This window comes from Podarcis liolepis, assembly GCF_965112155.1.
Source record: "Podarcis liolepis genome assembly, chromosome: 17".
Classification (NCBI taxonomy): Eukaryota; Metazoa; Chordata; class Lepidosauria; order Squamata; family Lacertidae; genus Podarcis; species Podarcis liolepis.
In genome coordinates this window covers 35740706-35760939 of record NC_139571.1, presented here as the reverse complement: position 1 = coordinate 35760939, position 20234 = coordinate 35740706, and the positions used below count along the sequence as shown (strand labels likewise).

The following is a 20234-nucleotide window of genomic DNA, read 5'->3' as shown; positions in this document are numbered from 1 at the left end:
TGTTGTAAATTAATTAAGTTTGGAATTGGACTGTAAATAGGTTTCCGGCATCCCCTCCAGGCTTCGGCTTTTATAGCCCTTCCTATAGAAGTGGCCGATAAAAAGAGGTCAAACCAGCTAGGCGAGCTTAATCTAGCAGATAACCCCTTTTTTGTGAGGAGACTTTGCATAACTAAAGAATTGGCTAAGTACAGGTGAAATGGATAGCGGGAGTCCCTTCTGATGTCATCAAAGCGTGCAGGAAAGACAACAATAATAATAATAATAATAATAATAATAATAATAATAATAATAATAATAATAATACTTTATTATTTATACCCCGCCCATCTTCCAACAAAACACTAAAATACAAAGAAGAGAGTCTTAAGCCCTATCTGTCTGTTTCCTTGGAAGTAAGCTCCCCTCTTCAGCAGGGCTTACTCCCAAGTCAGCAGGCAAGAAAGAGCTGGGCTCACTTTTAGGCCCCGCGCAGGGAACCAGTTCCCTACGCGCTTCCGTAGCCATCACGACGCGTGACGTCACGTCCCCCCAGCCCGGGCGCTGATTGGCTGCGAGGAGGCGGAAGCGAGGGCGGGCGCTCCGTCGCCGTTGCCGCAGTGACAGGACCGGGCCGCTCTTAAGAGCTGGGAAATGGCGGCGGCTTCGTCGTCGCGTCGCTCCCAGCAGCAGCAGCAGCAGCAGCAGCAGCATCACCCGCCTCACCACCCGGCCGCGACACCCGCGTCGCCGCCGCCGCCGCAGAGCCCCAGCCTTTCCCCCCTCGGAGCTTCCCCTCAGCAGAGGCCCAGCCTAGCCGGACCTGAGGGGGAGGCTCACGGGAGCAGCGGCCGGGAGGCGGCGGCGGAGAGGCCTTTCTCCCCGGAGAGCGTCTGCGAGGCCGCCGGGCCTCCTCCCCCTCCGGGCTCGGGCGCCAGCAGCGCCGCCAACAGCAGCACCAGCAGCAGCAGCAGCAGCTCCGGCTCGTCGCCGTCGTCGTCGTCCTCGGCCGCTTCCAGCCCGGCCGCCGCCGAGAGCCCCGAGCCGCCCGCCCCGCCTCTGCAGCCGCCCCCCGCGCCCGTGGGAAGCGGCACTTTCCGGGAGCTGCTGGAGGCCTGTCGCAATGGGGACGTGACCCGCGTCCGGCGCCTGGTGGATGCCACCAACGTCAACGCCAAGGATATGGCGGGGAGGAAGTCCACCCCCTTGCACTTCGCGGCAGGTGAGGGGGCGCCGGGGGGGAGGGGCGGGCAGCTGCCTGGGGCGCGTTGCCCCGAGAGGGTCCTCTGGTGCTTGCGGGGAACGGCCCCGTTGCAATGCTTAAGTGTGCTTAATCCGGGAAGGGAATGTCGTTGTTGTTGTTGTTTAGTCGTGTCCGCCTCTTCGTGACCCCATGGACCAGAGCACGCCAGGCACTCCTGTCTTCCACTGCCTCCCGCAGTTTAGTCAGACTCATGTTTGGTCAGACACTATCCAACCATCTCATCCTCTGTCGTCCCCTTCTCCTTGTGCCCTCCATCTTTCCCAACATCAGGGTCTTTTCCAGGGAGTCTTCTTTTCCCATGAGGTGGCCAAAGTATTGGAGCCTCAGCTTCACGATCTGTCCTTCCAGTGAGCACTCAGGGCTGATTTCCTTCAGAATGGAGAGGTTTGATTTTCTTGCAGTCCATGGGACTCTCAAGAGTCTCCTCCAGCACCATAATTCAAAAGCATAAATTATTCGGCGAGTAGCCTTCTTTATGGTCCAGCTCTCACTTCCATACATCACTACTGGGAAAACCATAGCTTTAACTATATGGACCTTTGTTGGCAAGGTGATGTCTCTGCTTTTTAAGATGCTGTCTGGGTTTGTCATTGCTTTTGCACCCCAATATTCCACTCCTCCATCTGTACGAGGTTGAACATGGTTGCAGAAGAGGCAGAAAGGCTCTTTACTTTCATAATAATAATAATAATAATAATAATAATAATAATAATTTATTTATGCCCCACCCATCTGTTTGGGCTTCCCCAGCCACTCTGGGTGGCTTCCAACCAAGTATTAAAATACAGTAGGGATGCTCCTTCCACATAGATCAGAGGCAGAGAGGGCAGAAAACTTGTCTGTTTATAATTTGACACCCAGGTGGTTGGCTTCCTGCTGGAATGGTAGTGGGTGGGCGGGCCTCCGCTCTGCTTGTTGTGGTCCACTTTGCTTGTAGTGGCTGGATCAACAGCTCCTCCTCCAGCCCAGAGTCCGAGGGCTGCGCAGCAATCACGCACCTATCCTGTATGTGTGTGTGTCCCACACAGGGGCAGCAAGGGAAGGGGCATGGATGCAGTAGTTGCCCTTTCCAGGAGCAGCCTCTGCCTACTTGGCCCTTTCTCTCTGGGCTGCCCGATTGGGAGGATTGGGCCCTCTGACAGGTTCCCACTTCCCTACTAGGGGGGAAATGTGCAACCAAACCAAGGGGTAGGAGGTGGTGTTTGCTGCCTCCCTGGGGCAGCCATCCACCCCACTGCTCTTTTTCATTCACTTTCCCCTTTTTTGTGGGTGGTAGTCTCTGGAGGACGGGGGTCTAGTATATAAGTAAGTAAGTAAGCAAGCAAGGGGAGGAGTTGCTGCTGCCTCATCCTGCTCTGTTTGGGCAGTCCAGCAGGGAGGAACAAATCCTTTCAGGTAAGAGCTGCCTCTGCCCAGACTCCCCCCCCCCCCCACAAAGGAATAGCAAGGAGAATTGGTGATTAGTTAGCTGCCCAGAAGGAATGCCCATCTGTTCTTTCTCTCTCTCTGCTAATATTGGACTCACAGCAGGGGTGATGAGGGAAGACAAGAAGGCCTTGAAAGTTCTCTGACTGTGGGCCTGCTATAAACTAAGCCACCCTGGAGAGGTGAATGGTCAATGAGCTTTTTAAGTTCTTCATTCACCACCTCTTAAAGGACAAGGGTGTAAACTAGAGGCCCATAGGCCCTTGATGTCACTTTAAGGTGAAGCATCAGATGCTTCTAAGGACCACTTCACATATTGCAACATTACTGCTATTAATATTTCAGGTGTATACCATAAAATGTTGATGAGGCAACCACTTGTATCCTGTTGGTACAGATTTTAGCACAGGAGTAGTGAATGTGTTATGCTCAGCCCCAGCCTGTTTGCCATTGGTCAGGGATGATGGAGGTTGTAGTCCAAAAACATCTGGAGGGCCCCGCATTGGCTACCACTGCATTCTGTGGTTGAGGTTTTTATGATACCTTAGACTGGTATAAGTTTTTGTGAATTGGAATCTGCTATTTTTCTCTGCAGATAACTGCTACCATGAGTTGCCCACTCTGTGTGAGCAGTTTAGTGTTGGCCGTGATAAACTTGTGTGAGATTGCTGCTCTTGTCTCCAAAGTACAGTGTGATTTATTGAGTTTGCGGAATACGGAGGGAGAGTTTGCATGAGTTACTTTATTGGCCTTTTCGTGCAAATATTATATAACATTATTTATTACATTTGTTAGTCACTTTGTAGCAAAAAAGTCTCAAAGTGATTTAACAAGATAAAATAATAAATAAATAAATAATAAAAAAAAGAAATAAATTAAAGCCAAAAATCTAGCAAATGATGTGCAATACAAAATCCCTAAAACTCTTATCCTACAACACAATAGGAACAAGAAGTCCCATCTCGCCCCCACTAAATGATGAGCATTACATTTTAGAATGCACTGAGAAGAGCATTCTACAAATGAAAAGGCCACCACTGAAAAACAGATTTGTTCACATGAGCAGTTAATTGTGGAAGGGGGGGTTGTTGGGTTGTTGTTTTTTATTATGATTATCTACTTTGTGGTTTTATATTCTGATTTTATCCTGTGAATCTCCCTGAGGTATAGGGCGGTATAGAAATTCAATAAATAAATAAATAGGCTAGTTGTGAGAACTGTCTCAGAGAGCCAGCAGAGTCTGCACCTCCTAATTTAGTGTATTCTTGTTGGCAAACTTCAGCTTCTGTTGCCATGTAATGAGTGAAGAGTCTCTAGTAAGTATAGAACTAATGCTTCTCTTTTCTCAAAAGTATTGTGTATCTTAGTTAGAGCTTAGGACTTTTCCTGAAAGTCACACTAAAAGGACAAGTCCACATCTGTGCTTACAGAATCGTAGAATCGTAGAGTTGGAAGGGACCCTGTGGGTCATCTAGTCCAACCCCCTGAAATGCAGGACTCTCAGGAAGATCATACATGGCAGGTATATGCAACTCAGTGGTATCCAGAGTAGATCCACTGAGATGAATGGACCTAAATTGGTCATGTACATTAATTTCAAAGGGTCTAGCCTGAATATGACATAACACTAGATACAATCCATATTTATGTAGCTTTTAGATTCAAGAGGACATCAGACCAGTATCTGGTGTTTACTTCATATAAAATGTTTACTTTAATACCCACGGTTTTAAAGGATTTATGTCAACTGAAGAAAGTGTTCAAAAAGTTGGTTTAAAGGGGTTACATGAAAAAAATTGATGCAAATCCCATTGGTATTTATTAGATTTGCTGAGCTGACAAATAGGATGTGTCTGACCTTAAGGAGCTCAGCTTGGGATTTCCTAGGGTGTTTTTCTGTGCCATGTTCATGGAGCCTTTTTTAGTATCAAGGGCAACTGACCCACAGAAAAAAATCAATTGGGGGCTGCACACAACTATTAGTCAGGTAATTAACTGTACTCTATTCTCTTATAAATATCATAGGTTCATATATTGTAATGGCTGGAAGATAATGCTGGGGTTTTGCTTAGCTCCTCAGGTGGGGATCAAGTGATTAGCCTAAACCAGGCATGGCCAAACTTGGCCCTCCAGATGTTTTTGGACTACAATTCCCATCATCCCTGACCACTGATCCTGTTAGCTAGGGATGATGTGAGCTGTAGTCCCAAAACATTTGGAGGGCCAAGTTTGGCCATGCCTGGCCTAAACAATATAACTACCACTCCTAGAGAGAGGCGGGAGTGAAGACACTGTGAATTAATACTTCTCTTGGAGCAGGAAAGACAGGTGAGGGGGGAATCTTGGAGCACTTTCCAGTAGCAGCACTCAATTTGTTGCTGTACCCTCTGGCCCTTTCTGGAAGGAAGTGGCTCCCTAGAAATGCTTAGAGGCTGGTTGAGATTAAACATGTGACAGCATCCACCTCATAGATTAGAAGTTCCCATCCTTGGTGCAGGTCCCCCCTCTTCGAGGAGACATATGTTCAAATCTCTACTTAGCCATGAGGCTTACTGGCTGGCCCTCTCAGCTTATTCTACCTCATGGGGTGGTTGTGAGATAGAATAGGGGGAGGGAAGCATGCCCTGAGCAATTTGAAGAAGAGTTGGGGGGATGTAGTGTCTCCTGCACTACACGGATGACTGTCTTCTGGTGGGCCAATTTTTCTTTTTCCTTTTCTCTGAACAAAACTTCTTGTAGCTCAGTCTAGCAGCTGAACAGTATGAGGAGTAAGCAAGTTTTTCTTTTCCAAAACTAGCTATTCCTTCTTTCAAGTAGGTTTCTCCCAAACATAGGTGGCCCTAATTTCACACTAGTTACCAAATTTAAGAATTCCTGAAAGGCATCCATGTTGTCCCCTTCTGTCTTGCAACTCGCAGACAATTTTGACAAGAATCGGAAACTACTGTTTATTAGGTTATATGCGATGTGTGTTTTTTCCAAATCAAATTCATATTTTTGCTTGCATTACTTTTTTGTATGTAGGTACAATTCTACTCACTATTTGCAGTTATTATTTTTTAAAAAATGTATTGTTTACACCTTTGTCTAGGACAGCAGTTTTCAAACTTGTCATGGACCCTTTGAAAATGAGTGGGGGCCTCAGTGGATGACTTAAACATTTTTCTTCCGTGCACCATCAAAACCAGTGCAGTATTATGAAAAACATGATAGTTGGGTACCAAAGGAATAAAACTGGAAATTTGTTTGTCTCCTTTATATGCCGGTGCCTAAACCAGACAATCCCAATCAGTAACTTTTTGGCAGTTTGAGATATATGGCTTCATTGACTAATAACTAAGAAAGCTGAACATGTCTGGTACACTAAAATTACAGGTTGACTGAAAATACAGCATTGGGCACCCAGACTATGAACCCTAGGCCTTGTTACCCTATGCAGTAAATTCAGTATTGGCCCTAGCAAGCTTGATCACTTATGTAAAAAAAAATTACAAATCAAGTGCAGCACCAAGTACAAATATTCTTACCAATTCTGCATTCTTTCCACAGTCTACATAAATGGCATCGTAAGCCACCAAGAGCTTCTGGACTAGGACAATTTGCAAATAAAAATCTTAGTCAAATCCAGTACTAGGTAATTTAATCCTGTGCTCTTGGCAGTTAATAGCTAGTTTGGTATATGTTCTGGGGTTTCAACCCTGAAGGCAGAGAAATGTGGACCTCATAACTACAGAGTAGGCACATTTCATTTTGGGGTGTTGTAGAAAGAGACAAGTAAAAGTGCCATTATTAAAGCCGTTAGCGCTATCTCATTTGGGTTACAATACCCATCCTTAGTCAATTGTGTTCAGAAATGATGAAGTCAGATTACAAGTGAACATAATAGCAACTGGAGCTACTGCCGAATGAAAAACCTTCAAGAGATGAGGCTGGAAATAAAGGGGTCTCTTTATCCTTTTTTTTAAAAAAAGTGGTGAACTGTGAGAAGAGAACACTAGTTTTCCACATATCTCATAGGTTAAATATTCTAGTGTAAGGACTATTGATTTAAAATTATGGTTTTGTACTCAGGCTGAGATTATGCAGTAAGTGATGCTGCTTGCTCATAATCTCAGTTACAAAGAATCCTCAGCCTCAGAAGAAAAACACTGGGCATACTCAAAGTAAAAAAGAAGGTGCTAGTCTCTTCATGAAGTTCGGTTGTGTATGGGAGGCTGACGCAATTTACTAGCACCGTGGTCAATGGGTCATCTGGATCCCAGAATACCAAAAGAACTGTGCCATCTGCGGAAGCGTTTTGCTATAGAAATAGAGAAGCAAATATATTAAGCATTTCACAGGACTCTTAAGCAGGGATCTTGTGTTTGCTGCCCCATTTTCTTGAGCATTGTTAGCCTTACGGCATGGTATTTCAGGCTGTTCGGTTCTGTGTCTGTCCTCACCTGCACTAAAATAATTACTCATATGACCCAAAAGTGTGCCTTGGAACAGTACCTTTTCAGTGCTCTTATACCATTGATAACATTTTTGTTATTTAGACTGATAGGAAGGAGAACTTGCTAAAATGGCAGTTTCATCAGGGATTTCATTGGGGCTGTTTCAATAGAGGAAAGGGCTGAATCCCCTTCCACATGTTGTGTGATCCTAGTCCAGATTGGGACTCTCTGTGGTTACTTCTTGAAAACCACCACCAAATACACAGATGCCAATGCAAAAATGTATTTACTGTTGTGATTTGGCCCTCTGGTGGTACAAACAGGTAGGAAGGAGCTACCTTAAACTACATGAAATTAGCAAGAAAATAGTATTCCATATTCATGAATCCAATCTAAGTCTTAGTTTGCACAATGTACTAGGTGAACTATATATATATATTTGTTTGTTCTAAATGTTTGTATAGTTCAACATTTTAATGGTTTTTCTCAAATTACATATTTTTGCAGGTTTTGGAAGAAAGGATGTAGTGGAACACTTATTACAGACAGGAGCCAATGTCCATGCTCGTGACGATGGTGGATTGATACCTCTTCATAATGCCTGTTCATTCGGTCATGCTGAGGTAGTCAGCCTGTTGCTGTGTCAGGGTGCAGATCCAAATGCCAGAGACAACTGGAATTATACTCCTCTGCATGAAGCTGCTATCAAAGGCAAGATAGATGTGTGTATTGGTAAGTGCATCTTTCCAAAAATATGTCTTTTTTCAGTGGTTTTCAATAGTATTATATCTTATGGGCCCATAGTTGTTACTGTATTTACTCAAGTCTAATGCGTCATTGAATCTAATGCACACCTCAGTTTTCAGACCTTTGAAACCAAAGTATTTGCTGGCGAATGTAAATGTGTCATCAATTCTAATGCGCACATCAATTTTTGCAACTTAATTTGGCCCAAAAAGGTGAGCATTAGAATCGAGTAAATACGGTATCTTATAACAATAATACTGATACCAAAGCAAAAATATTCAGGTGCTACAGAATGTCTGAAAAGTCCTCTTTACATCAGTTCCTCTATATTTATCAGCAAACTATTATGAAATATACAGAGAACTTAACTGATACAATCTTTGTTTTGGCTGTTCATCAACTTCCTTGGTTCTTTGTTTTTTGATGAAGGATTCTGATTATATCTCCATTATCAGCTCACAGGTATTATCTCCAGACCAACTCGCCCATCGTGCATAAACCTCTTGTGTTTATCTTTCTTTCTGCAGCTAGATTGTTAGTGGCCTCCTGTTGGAAGTCCAAATCATGTCCTTCCTGAGAGGAGTGGCTAGCGAAAGATCAGAATATCTGACACATAAATGGAGAGTCCTTAAGTGTTCATTAAAAACATATCTTTTTTATTTGACATGGTAAAAGTTTTTTCATATCTTAACTCTGTTGAACAGCCCACTAAACCCCCCACAGGTAAACTTGTGGAGAGGCTTTATTGACAGCTGAATTGACTCTCTCTCACACACCCCTTTTTAAATATGTGATAGTTGAATGTGGTATTGAATTCTCAATTGTTTTCAGGTTTTCCTTCCCATTGTATTTTTCCTTTTATTTTTTCTATTTCTGCATGCATTTGTATTCAGGTCTCTTTTCACTTTTAAGGTATTTTTGTATTGGTTTATATTAACAAATTTCTATTTTTTAAAAAAATGAAGGATTTTGGTCAGATAAATTATATTATTTGTTCACCCTAAAGAATAAGGGAGAAAAAAAAGGAAAAGTGAGCATGATCCTTAATTATCTGGAATCCCTTTTGAAAGAAAAAGAAATTTACATGGCTACCTGCTAGTGTAAAACACTGCACAATACTTCAGTTTATTGCTTTAGTTTCATGCTTTCATCTGTATAGGAGTGTAATAGCTAATATATGAAAAACTAAGCTGAACAAAAGTCAGCATTATTAGTAATCCAAAGTCAGACAACTTGCTGTTACTGCTATGCTACCACCACACTATTCTATGCATAGCCTGTGCAGATTTACAGTCTAATAATTGTCTGGTAAGGCTTTGTAGCTTGCTAGCCTTCTGGAAAAAAGATAACTAGGGATGCAATTCTGTGAGCTCTTTTCTGGTAGCAAGGCCTGTTGAACTCAATGAGACTTGCATCTGAGTAGACATGGCTAACTCCATGGGCCAAATGAGACTGCTTTTTTCTTTGAGCAACAACTGCCCTCTCCTCTCCCTGGATAAGATACTTTTGAAACATGTTTCGAAGTCATTTGAAATGCAAAAATGGAGGGGGAGATGCTCTCTTGATTGTGGCCTTGTGTTTGTGTGTGTGTAATACATTATATGGTTACTGGGACTATTTATGGCCAATGTATTCATTCTGCAAGTCAGTTTTCAGAGCTTTCCTCCTTCTTTGCACAGTGCTACTGCAGCATGGAGCTGATCCAAATATTCGAAACACAGATGGGAAGTCGGCCTTGGATCTTGCAGATCCCTCTGCAAAAGCTGTACTTACAGGTGAGAAGTATTCAGGTTCTTGTTACCTTACAGTGTGTAATCAGTCTCTTAAACTACTCCTTAGTTTTTCTACTATAAAACGGCACAAATGTACACAGCATGTTTACAGATTTCATTGTAGTACTTAGTGAGGACCAAATGTTATAAATATTATTTATTTCATAAAATTTCATAAAGTTGCTTGTTGTACTTCCTTCCTTACGGCACTCTACAACTAACTTGCAGTTAATGTATTTTGGTTGAACTGTAGTGATACCGATATCATTTTTCTATATATTTACTTCATTTACTATAAACCATTTCAATCCTTTACAACTTATATACAGAAAGGAACTGATGATCATTTGTAGAATTAAAGAGAAAGTAGCATGTCTAAAGTTTACATGACCAAATATGCTGATTAAATGAAGTCTGCAGTTTTCCATATCTATTTAAAGGGCTTAGGAGTTGTAGCAAGGGATGAAAAGCTAAAATCTATATTTCTATTTTGGTGATCGATCAAGATGTCACTGTCTTTCTTGAGAGTCTCACATTTTGAGGATGTAAAAGACAGAGTACTGAGTAAAATGTTAGGAATATAGTTTATTTTCTCATCTGTTTCTTTATTCACTTGCAAGCAAAAAGGAAGTCATTTGAGACTCATGGGGAATAGAAATGAGGGGTGTTTTTTATTTACGTGAGGATGACACAGTAGCTTGCTAGAATTATTATGGAAAGAAGAGTTTTGCAAATTATGTGAATCCCTGATGACTTTTCTCATCAGAAGCTAAAATCATGCTCAAATCGAGTACAGGGACAGAAATTACATGGAGTCCATATGGAGCCGAGATTATTTAAGGCAGCATTTCTTTCCCTTGCCCTTTAGGGTGTTACACCAGCTCTCACCAAAATCCGCTGCAGCAAGGGTGTGGAGCTGAGCACCTGGGATCCATGCAGTTAGAGCAGGTGAAATACTCCTAGAGATGATAAAATAAATGTTTTTTAATGACACCAAATAAATTAGTCAGTTTTGGTCATTCCTTAGAGAAAATCTTCTAGTTCTTTCCTGCTAGACCTGTTAACCTTGGTTAGTCTTCAAGTAAGATAGCCATGTCTTCAAAATTTGTCAGCAGCTTGTGGCTTCTGAAAAATTTTCTCTGCACTTTGGATCTGACAGTTTAACTCTGTAGCCTGTAGTTTTTTAAGACAATGCTTAACCAGAGTGTTCTTTTTGGCACCACATCTTCATTATATTGATATGGCACAAATACATCAGGCCAACAATTTGGGTTGCAACTAGAAACATATCAGTTACAGTACTTTTGTTAGCATTTACTGTTTGTTAAAAGAAAGGTGCTATTGTTTATTCCTGGAGTAACAACGTTGCTTGGTCAGGAATATGGCTGAATTGCTCCATATGTATATTGCAAATTGTTTACATCCCTTTTCTCCACAAGGTACCTAGAAATGCATTCTGAAAAATAGAGGGTAAAAGATCACAGATCAATTTCATTGTTTTCCAAGACCCCAGTGTTTCTTCCTGCCTTCTATGTTCCTGAGTAGGCAGTGAGGGTTGACTTTTGTTTCACACAAGCCAGCATTCCAACACAGTTTAGGCCACTGTGTCAATTTCACAGGCAAAGTTCTATAAATGCATAATCAGATCCTATGTCTTCAGCTGCAGCTAGTGAGTTCTTCAGTCTGATGCTGCTCATCTGCCAGGAAGGTAGAGAGATTGCTTATTTTAGGCTCAGCTAGTGCTGTAGCATGTAAGACAAGCCATCAGCCTATGTCAGTTCTTAGGGAAATTCCAGAAGTTAAAACAATTTCCTGTTATTTATTTAAATAGACCACAATAATGAATTCTGTATGTTTTGTTAAGAAATCAAATTATTTAAAGTACAAGTGATATGATCTGATCAAAGGGGATTATGAACAACCTCCTATAGCATCTCAGTTCACATCCTTGCTTTTAGCTAAGCTACGGTAGAGTCATACTGTACTAAATTTGGTAGATAGTGGCAGCTAACAATCCATTGGTCTATTATTTTTATCCTTACGATAAGGTGAGGCATTTAGATGTCCAGTTAAATTGGTCTTCCAAGTGACCCCTACAATGTGCTGGGGTACAGAGAAGGCTAAGAACTCACTCATAAAGACCATTGGGTACATCACACATCTGGGTGAAAGAATACATGGAACTCAAGTCACTGAGGCCTCTGATACCACGTTTGGAAGACTCAAGATTCATATAAACCCTAAAGAGTTACAGAGAAGTTAAGTCAATACTCCACCTTGCCTTGTACCGTCAAGTCTCTACCTGGGGACCTCAGACAGATCTTTCCCAGTCATTTATTCTGAGAGTAATACCTGGAGATGTACTCCAAATCTCACTTAAGCAGCGTGCCACTAACCGACACTGCCTTATTCCTAGCTTTTGTGATGCTGGTGTGTGAGAGAATCTGCTGCGAAAGGTATAGACTTGCACTATTTTCAGTTTCAAGTGTTTTTCTGCCTTTAATTATATCACCCTTCAGTTTAACTTCCCTCTCAGTCTTTTATCTGCTTTTAATGAAGGAGTTTATGTTTTGGCAAAGAAATGAAAATCCTGATAATGTGAATTTTTAATACTACATCTGTTCACAGGAGAAAGAAAACGTGCATTCGCCAGCTTATAACAAAGGGAAAAGAAAAGCAAATGTTCCCAAGCAAGCACATTGCTAGGTACTTAAAAAGATTAAGGGCACTGGTCCATAGGCACACATTAGCATATGCTAAATTATTTGTATAGACGCAAATTGCAATTTAAATGCCACAGAAGGCAAGCCAACTAATTTCCCATCCAAATCACCCCATATAAATTATTTAATTAACATGCACCCCAGCCCAGATGATCCCAAATCATTCTTCTTCAGTGTATTTACCCCCAATTAATTTCCCAACAGATTTCATTCCAAATGATTTTGGTTTCCCTACGTATACCCCATCATCTATAGTGAATCTTAATTTATTCCTCAAATTTATACATTACCCAGTAACAAAGATCACCCTGCTCAGTTCAGATTCTTCAGCTCCGTTACCCACCCAGAAAAACTTTGAAAAATCTTTGAGGCTGTGGACTAATTTCTAGCAATGCCGCTGTTCCCAAGGAATAAATGCTGGGGAAAGGGAGAAAGCCCTACTCAAAAACTGCTCCAGTTTTCCCTAGCTTACTTAATTTCACACAAAAAGGGTGGGTGAAATTTTTGCCACTTTCGTTAACCTTAAAATACAACCTTTAAAATGTGTCACAGAAGCAACTAGTTTTATTATAGGTTGGTATTTTGTTGATGTAGCAGACTAAAATATCTACTTTTTGACATTTGTGTTACATTGGTTGTGCTTGGGGATCTTGGAAATGTATCCCTGCCCCAATAGAGGCTACACAAAGTAGGAGCATGCATTTTGAGGGGTAGAGCGAGGGTGACTCAGGGAGGGGAGATAGCATCACTTCTGGAAGCTGTACATCCCAAGGGACCCTCTGCTCACCTGTGCTCAGTTGCTGCGGGTCTGCCCTTGCCAGCCTGGTGAATCTTCTGGAGGGCACCAGGATGGCGAAAGCTGTTATTGGCTAATCTATATTCTTACAAAGGGACACGGGTGGCACTGTGGGTTAAACCACAGAGCCTAGGACTTGCCGATCAGAAGGTCGGCGGTTTGAATCCTCGCGACGGGGTAAGCTCCTGTTGCTCGGTCCCTGCTCCTGCCAACCTAGCAGTTTGAAAGCATGTCAAAGTGCAAATAGATAAATAGGTACCGCTCCGGCGAGAAGGTAAACGGTGTTTTCGTGCGCTGCTCTGGTTTGCCAGAAGCAGCTTAGTCCTGCTGGCCACATGACCTGGAAGCTGTACGCCGGCTCCCTCAGCCAATAAAGCGAGATGAGTGCCGCAACCCCAGAGTCGGCCACGACTGGACCTAATGGTCAAGGGTCCCTTTACCTTTACTATATTCTTACAAGTGACAAATAACTGCTAACAGCCTTCTGCTGTCCAATTAAATACATTTTGATTTATTAATTATCAGAGTTTTAATCTACAGACCTTGGACAAAGCGTTCAGTCCCATAGAACTTGGCAAACATGCAGTGGATTTAGTTGTGAGGAACTCGGGCTGATAGGTCATGCTCAGGGTAGATCTTCTTTTGGGTAAAAGTTACACTTCTGAATTCTAGTAAAAAAGCTGTTTGTAACTTGATGAACACAGCAAACCTTCTGTGCCAAGGGTAGGGAACCTTTGATCTTCAGATGTTGTTGGAATCTTAAAATCCATCAGCTCTAGCTAGGGTGTCTAATGATGTCAAATGATGAGTGCTGCAGTCCAACAGGGTCACAGGTTCCTCACTCCTCTGCCCTCAGGAACGTCCTCCCCAATACCCATCAGATTCATGTATGTATGCATAATTCCTCGTGATCCTGTTCTGAAATCATGAAGTAGAAGTTTCGCTAAAGAGGTATTGGCAGTATTGTAACTTGGGTAAAAATAAGTGAGGAATCGTAGCTAAGGGTCTTTATATTGGCCAAGGTACGACTTATGGTTCTTGGTTTATTTTCAGCTTCCTTGCAGTAGCATTTTAAATTTGCCAAAGTGTTTTATATTATTTTATTCTCACAACAGCCCTTTAAAGTAAGGCCATAGTGCAATTTTATCAAAACATGGTTTATTCATATGCAGCCGTTCCACAGCTAAGCCATGCTCAAGGTGGCTGCAATTTCCCAAAAAAATCACATAGTTCAGTCTGTTACAAAAATATAAGAAAATTTTAAATAGTCATAGACAATAAAGGGCAGGTGGGAACAGGCCAGCAAAACAGGGAGCAAGTCTTGTAGGTAAGATGAAAAGAACAGTACTACCACCTTAAGGACTATCCTGTAGATTATTGCATAAGCTTTCTTGGGCTAGAATAGTCTTCATCAGATGCATCATTCTTGGTATTCCTTGACGTTTATATGCAATGTTACTGTTACACACTTAAAACCAATTCATCTTGGCATAGCTACCTAGGTGGTGAACAAAAGATGAGAGCTAGTCTCATCTGGAGGTGGGAAGACATGCAGACTTGACTTGCTCTATGCATTGTGTTCAAAGCTATGGCTTTCAGGGGTTCCCTGGAAACCTAATGGGTAATGGGGGAACAAGAACTGTTTGACTGTTAATGCTGCGAGTCCTTCCACCTTATGCTCAGCCTTTCTCTCTCTGTGAATAAAATCATTTATCCACTGCATTCTCTTGTGACCTTCATTCTAAGAAATCAAAACCCAAGGTAAGCACTGGCACTCCCTAGTGTCTCACATTGGTTGGAGATTGCATTACACTGGCACTCTCACTCCTAAAGGAGTAAAGAGAAACACATTTCCTCCTTCTGAAAGCATCAATAGCTAGTTGTTTCTGTGTCAACATACATGTACTTGTGCAGATCTTTAGACATGTGCAAAGGGTGCTTAACAAAATAAACTGGTTTGACTGCTTTAGCAGTACCTTCTGCAAAATCTCATTTGATAGATATAAAACTAGAAGCCTGGAGGGACCCAAGATATCATTGAACCCAACCCAACCCTCCAATCCTTTATTAATACGTTTGCTATAGGCTTAAAATGCCACTGGGCAATCTAATTCATTTCTCTTGTAAGCAGTGGCTAGTAGGATATCCCTTTGAAAACATACCACATCGTTTTAAGGAATGGTACCCCACAGCAACACCATGCAGTGGGTCTATGGCAAAGAGGAGGAATGTTAAATTATGGCTCCAAATCAACACTCCCTGCTGGGCTGAATTTTCTGAATGGCTGCTTGGGTTGTAATTCTATATAATGGAATTAATAGTGAACTATAAATGAGGCCCCCCCCCGACATTTTATTGGAGATCAAATTATTATTTTGGTAGACTTGGTCTGCCTTTACAGCCTGACAAGTTGGCTATCCCCCTTTGAAGAGAAAATGTTCTATGAACATGCTAGCAGCTGCTATTCAGACAGTGGAATGTGCTACAGTGACCTAGCAAATTGAATTAAAATGTTAGATGTTATCATCTGCAAAGAATTGTAGCAGTAAATGGTCAATCATCCTGACTCCAACATCTTCAGCAGTAAAAGCAGTGATGTTAGGAGTGTATTACAACCGTGAACCAGAGAACTGCTGCTGATTTGCATGTAATTGCAGAAAATTGTAGCAGCTTGCATTTTTTTTAATGAGGTGATTGCGAGGACATAGCTGATGGAGAGCTTGTTCTCTTTCCTGTGATATATTTATAATTCACTGTGTGAGTCTAGACATAACAAATTTTTTAGAGACAGTAATAAAATATGGATTTACATTTAGATATCAAAATGACAGTTTGCACACTAACAAATTTTCAGCAGAAATATTTGCAAAGAAGTTAAAGTGGACATCTTAATGGAAATGCATAACGTAATCTGCTGAAAGACCAATATTACATACCAATGTTAATACTTAACCTTTTTAGCTATATGACCAGTTGAGATGAATGGGAATGAGTTTAGAAATCATGGTAGTTGGCATGATTCAGAACTTATTAACGCATATGTTTGAAGGGTGCTGATGAACATGTGAATGTGAATTTTGGACTTTGTAGTCTTGTTGCTTGATCTGTCATCACCTTTGCTATTTCTGTTCCTCCTCCCATGGCCCTTGTTCAACTGTCTGTTTTCAGCTGTCTTTTACTTCCTTGCAATTTCTGTATTGTTGTCTGGTTATAGCATATCTCTTTATATACAGGTATATTTCCCGCTATGACTTGGGGCAAGTTGCTTTTGCCTGCTTTCTTCTAACAACTCAAGGTCCTCTGGCAATTTTGATCGTGTGAAAATCTATCACATATTCCCCCTCTTTTCTCTATAGAGTAATGAGCTGTGGATACAGGAACTGCTTGTTTATATACAATCACAATAGTGACATCTTACAGTTGTGTTAAAAATCTCCTGGTAGCTCTAATCCACGCAACCCCAGTTGTTGGTTAACTTACTGTGATACCATGGAATGTTTACATACACAAATATTACCAAAAAAGCCTCGGGATTTTAAAAAATGCAACTGTGTGCCCTTCCTCTGCTGCTGTTCTGTCTCCATTGTGCTGCACTAACCCAGATGTCTAGCATCACCTGTTGACAGTAGGAGAGGCAGTTGGTATAGTGTTATAACAATTTACTGTCACAAATAGCACAGCACCAAAGGCTTTTAAAAGTCACTGTGTTGCATTAGATTTATGGCATCACTGTCTGTTTTTCTTGATAGATTAAGACAAAACATAAAAACTTTTCATCTTGTAATAATTTGCTGCTTCAGATTTTTTTATAGGAAATAGATCTCTGAGAGGCATTATTGAGTTTATATCTGTCCAAGTTTGACTTTTATGGTAGTTTGTTTGTTGCAGCCACAGTTCATCCACAACTTCATTGTAATGAGCTGCAGAAGGTGTGGATATAACTGATAGAGCAGTTTTGATATGATTCTTGTGCATTGTACAAAATGCATGTGGATCTATTTTAGCAGGGGTGGCGTGACAAGGCTCTCTGGGCCAGCTCAACTCCATGACAACCATAGGACTGTCCCACATTGTCGCTGGCCGAACACATGGTTAGGACATACCCTTGATTTTAGTCTGGGGGTTAGTCTGGATTATTTTGGTGGTGGTGTGTGATTTAACCCTATTGGAATGGTCAGACCATCTGTAGCTTGGTATTGCAGCGCAGATCCCCACTGCAAAGTTGAGGGGCCCATGAGGATGGCCTGCCCCTGGATACTTACAGAATCTGACAGATGCATGAATGCTTTGGGAGATTTTCCACAAGTCATATTTGGCAATTGTAATATATAAGCAGTTTATAAAGGCTAATTAATTAATTAACAACACTTCCCAGGTTACTTATCTTTTTGCTCCCCTGCCCCCAAGACCCATAGACTTTGGCAGCAATGACAAAAAACAAAAAGAATTAAATACAGCACTGGGGTGGATGGAGAGGTTTAAGACTCTCTGATTAACTGGTGCTCTGATGGAGATGCAGTTTTCCCCTTCTCCTGCCGCAATACTAATAATCTGATGAGTGGAGAGGGGACTGCAGATGTCGTAACTGCATAGGGGTGGCACATGAAAAAGTGCCTATCACAATGATATTAAATGCTGACATAGATAAAGGTGGTGGTCTCTGAGGGATGGGATAAATGACAAAATACCATCTACCTCAATGCTTAGATAATGTTTCCAAAGTCTGATAAGGGGTAAGAGCTCATCCACCTTACCATGAATCTTCATGGAGGCTTTTAGACTATGCCCTGGTCATGTTTGTTTTTAAAGGCACATGGCATAGCCACTTTGCTGAAGCCAAGCAGGACTGCGTCTAGTAATCAGCTTTGAGTTGTATGGTGGAGGAAGGCAAGATATACACACACTAAATAAAATACAGGTACCCCATAGCAGTGCTCTTACTTTAAGATTGTTTTCCTTCAGCACTCTCATTTTCAAAAGATAAAATGCCAAACAGGTTGTTTCCCTGCAGCGAAGCCATCACTGCTCCAGGTCTCTCCTTCATTATGTTGCTGCAATTCTAACACTACTGTAGTAGCATTGGCTACCCCCAGCATTGAGCTAAGGCAGAAATCCCTTCCCATCCAGCAAGCATGGTCATGTATCCTCCTTTGTTTGAAGGGCCGTCCAATCATCTTGTTCAAAGAAGGGAGGCAAGGGCCTTGACTTTGCCCATCAACAGTTAACATCTTGATTGCTTAGGCCACCTGGTCTCAGCCTTCCTTGTAATGTTGAGATTCATTGGATTAAAAAAAATAAATTCTAGTAATTGCTTCTAAATGTGCATTTATACATACATATTAGCACATGCACATTTTAGTGTGTGTGTGTGTGTGTGTGTGTGTGTGAGAAAATGGCCATTCTACTCCCCCCGATGCTTGTTGGTACAAGCCCTAAAGCCAGCAACCTTGTTCTTCATTTGCCCTTCTGGAGTGATATAGCTTACAATTTTTGGGTGCATCTTCCCTTAATTCTTCGGTTCTGTTGGCAGGCTGCCAACTCATGAGCCTGGGAGACACTCCACTCCAGTACTTCCTATATGCCTCTATAGTTTTAAAAATGGCTTCGGTGATTCACTTTGCAAGAGAAGACAAGGAGGCTGCTTGAGGCCTGCCTGAGGGAAAAGGTAGCTGAAGAAGTTGGTCATCTCAAGGGAGTGCATGTTGCAAGTCATATATGCAGGACATGACCCTGGGCAGTACAATCCAGTTAGCCATCAGTACAAAAAGTGCCCCTTCAGGTCCATTATTCCAGTTTAAAATCCAATCATGCTAATCAAGGAGTTGCCCTGTCAGATAAAGCAACAAAAGAAAACTCAAAAGTAGTAGTGGGGTAGGAGAACTGAAAATAATGCCAATATATTTCACATCTGGCAACCAATGTGACTCTTTGGTTTCAGATAGTACATGGGTAGATGAGTTTTAAAAGCCTGGGGCACAATTTTTCAGGGCACTCTAGAGGCTATGGTGGCTCATCTACCAGAAGTAATGTATTTAGTTTTAACTTTGGAAGTGTATACTCAATTCTGACCAAACTAAGCATCCTAAAGCAAAAGATACACCAGGAGACAGGTACTGGAAAACATGACTGCCCAGGAATTAAGCATTTCTTGTATCAAATCAGTTTTGGAATTTGCTCTAAAGCCTTCGTTTACAAGGGTCTATAAACTCCAGGTTTCCCAGTAAAAAATATTATGGTTGCCTAGATCCACTCTCCCTGTAATCACTTGCTGAATCACTCAAACTGCCAGGCCAGAACCTGTTGTCCTTCTTTGCTTTTCCTCCACTACATCTGGTTTCTGCTCCTTTGGGCACATTTGCTGTATGTCAGGCTTCCTCAACCTCGGCCCTCCAGATGTTTTGAGACTACAATTCCCATCATCCCTGATCACTGGTCCTGCTAGCTAGGGATCATGGGAGTTGTAGGCCAAAAACATCTGAAGGGCCGAAGTTGAGGAAGCCTGCTGTATGTAGTCCTCTTAAGGACTCCGTACAGTCTCCTGCCTCCTGATGGCTGAAGCAGGGTTCTCTTTTCCAGTTGCCAAGAAGCCTTTTTAAAGGGCTCCCTCTTACTTACTGTTCTTGCTCTTGGCTTCAACATGCCCAGGTTCTCTTTCCCATTGCCCAATGGTGCTTTAATTGGTGATTCATACTCTCTATTCTGCCTTCTGGAGAACCTTTCCTTACAAATCATCTGCTCCTTCTGTCCCCTGTGTGTGTGTGTGAGAGAGAGGTTTTTGTATGTCACCCTCTGGTCCTCCCTTCCCAGCTGTTCAAAACTGTGCCCTAGTTTGTAAAATGAGTCCACAGAGAAATGAGTCCACTACTGTTCTTCCTTAAGCAGCATTGACCTCCACCTCACCCACCCTTCTCTTGCACCCTGTGTGCTTGCTCTTTCTTGTATGCATGTTGTTAGGTTAGTTGTGGTTAGAATCAATTGGCTAATTCCCTCACACTAAAGAAATGTGTATTGTTACTGAGTGATCATCATTGCCATAAAAGAGATGCATTGTTGCTGAGCTATTCCTCACTGAAGTGTTAAATATTTATATTT

At 41.9% G+C, this 20234-nt stretch overlaps 1 protein-coding gene across 1 annotated transcript in view; it reads left to right on the top strand.

Moving 5' to 3' along the window:
- Nucleotides 1-538: 538 nt before the first annotated feature.
- Nucleotides 539-20234, top strand: part of TNKS (tankyrase) — a 75087-nt gene continuing 55391 nt past the window's right edge. Inside the window, exons 1-3 of the mRNA XM_083481668.1 lie at nucleotides 539-1201; nucleotides 7612-7836; nucleotides 9531-9626. Of these exons, the coding sequence (XP_083337794.1) occupies nucleotides 634-1201; nucleotides 7612-7836; nucleotides 9531-9626 (889 nt within the window). The 5' untranslated portion in view covers nucleotides 539-633. The remainder of the gene's footprint in view (nucleotides 1202-7611; nucleotides 7837-9530; nucleotides 9627-20234) is intronic.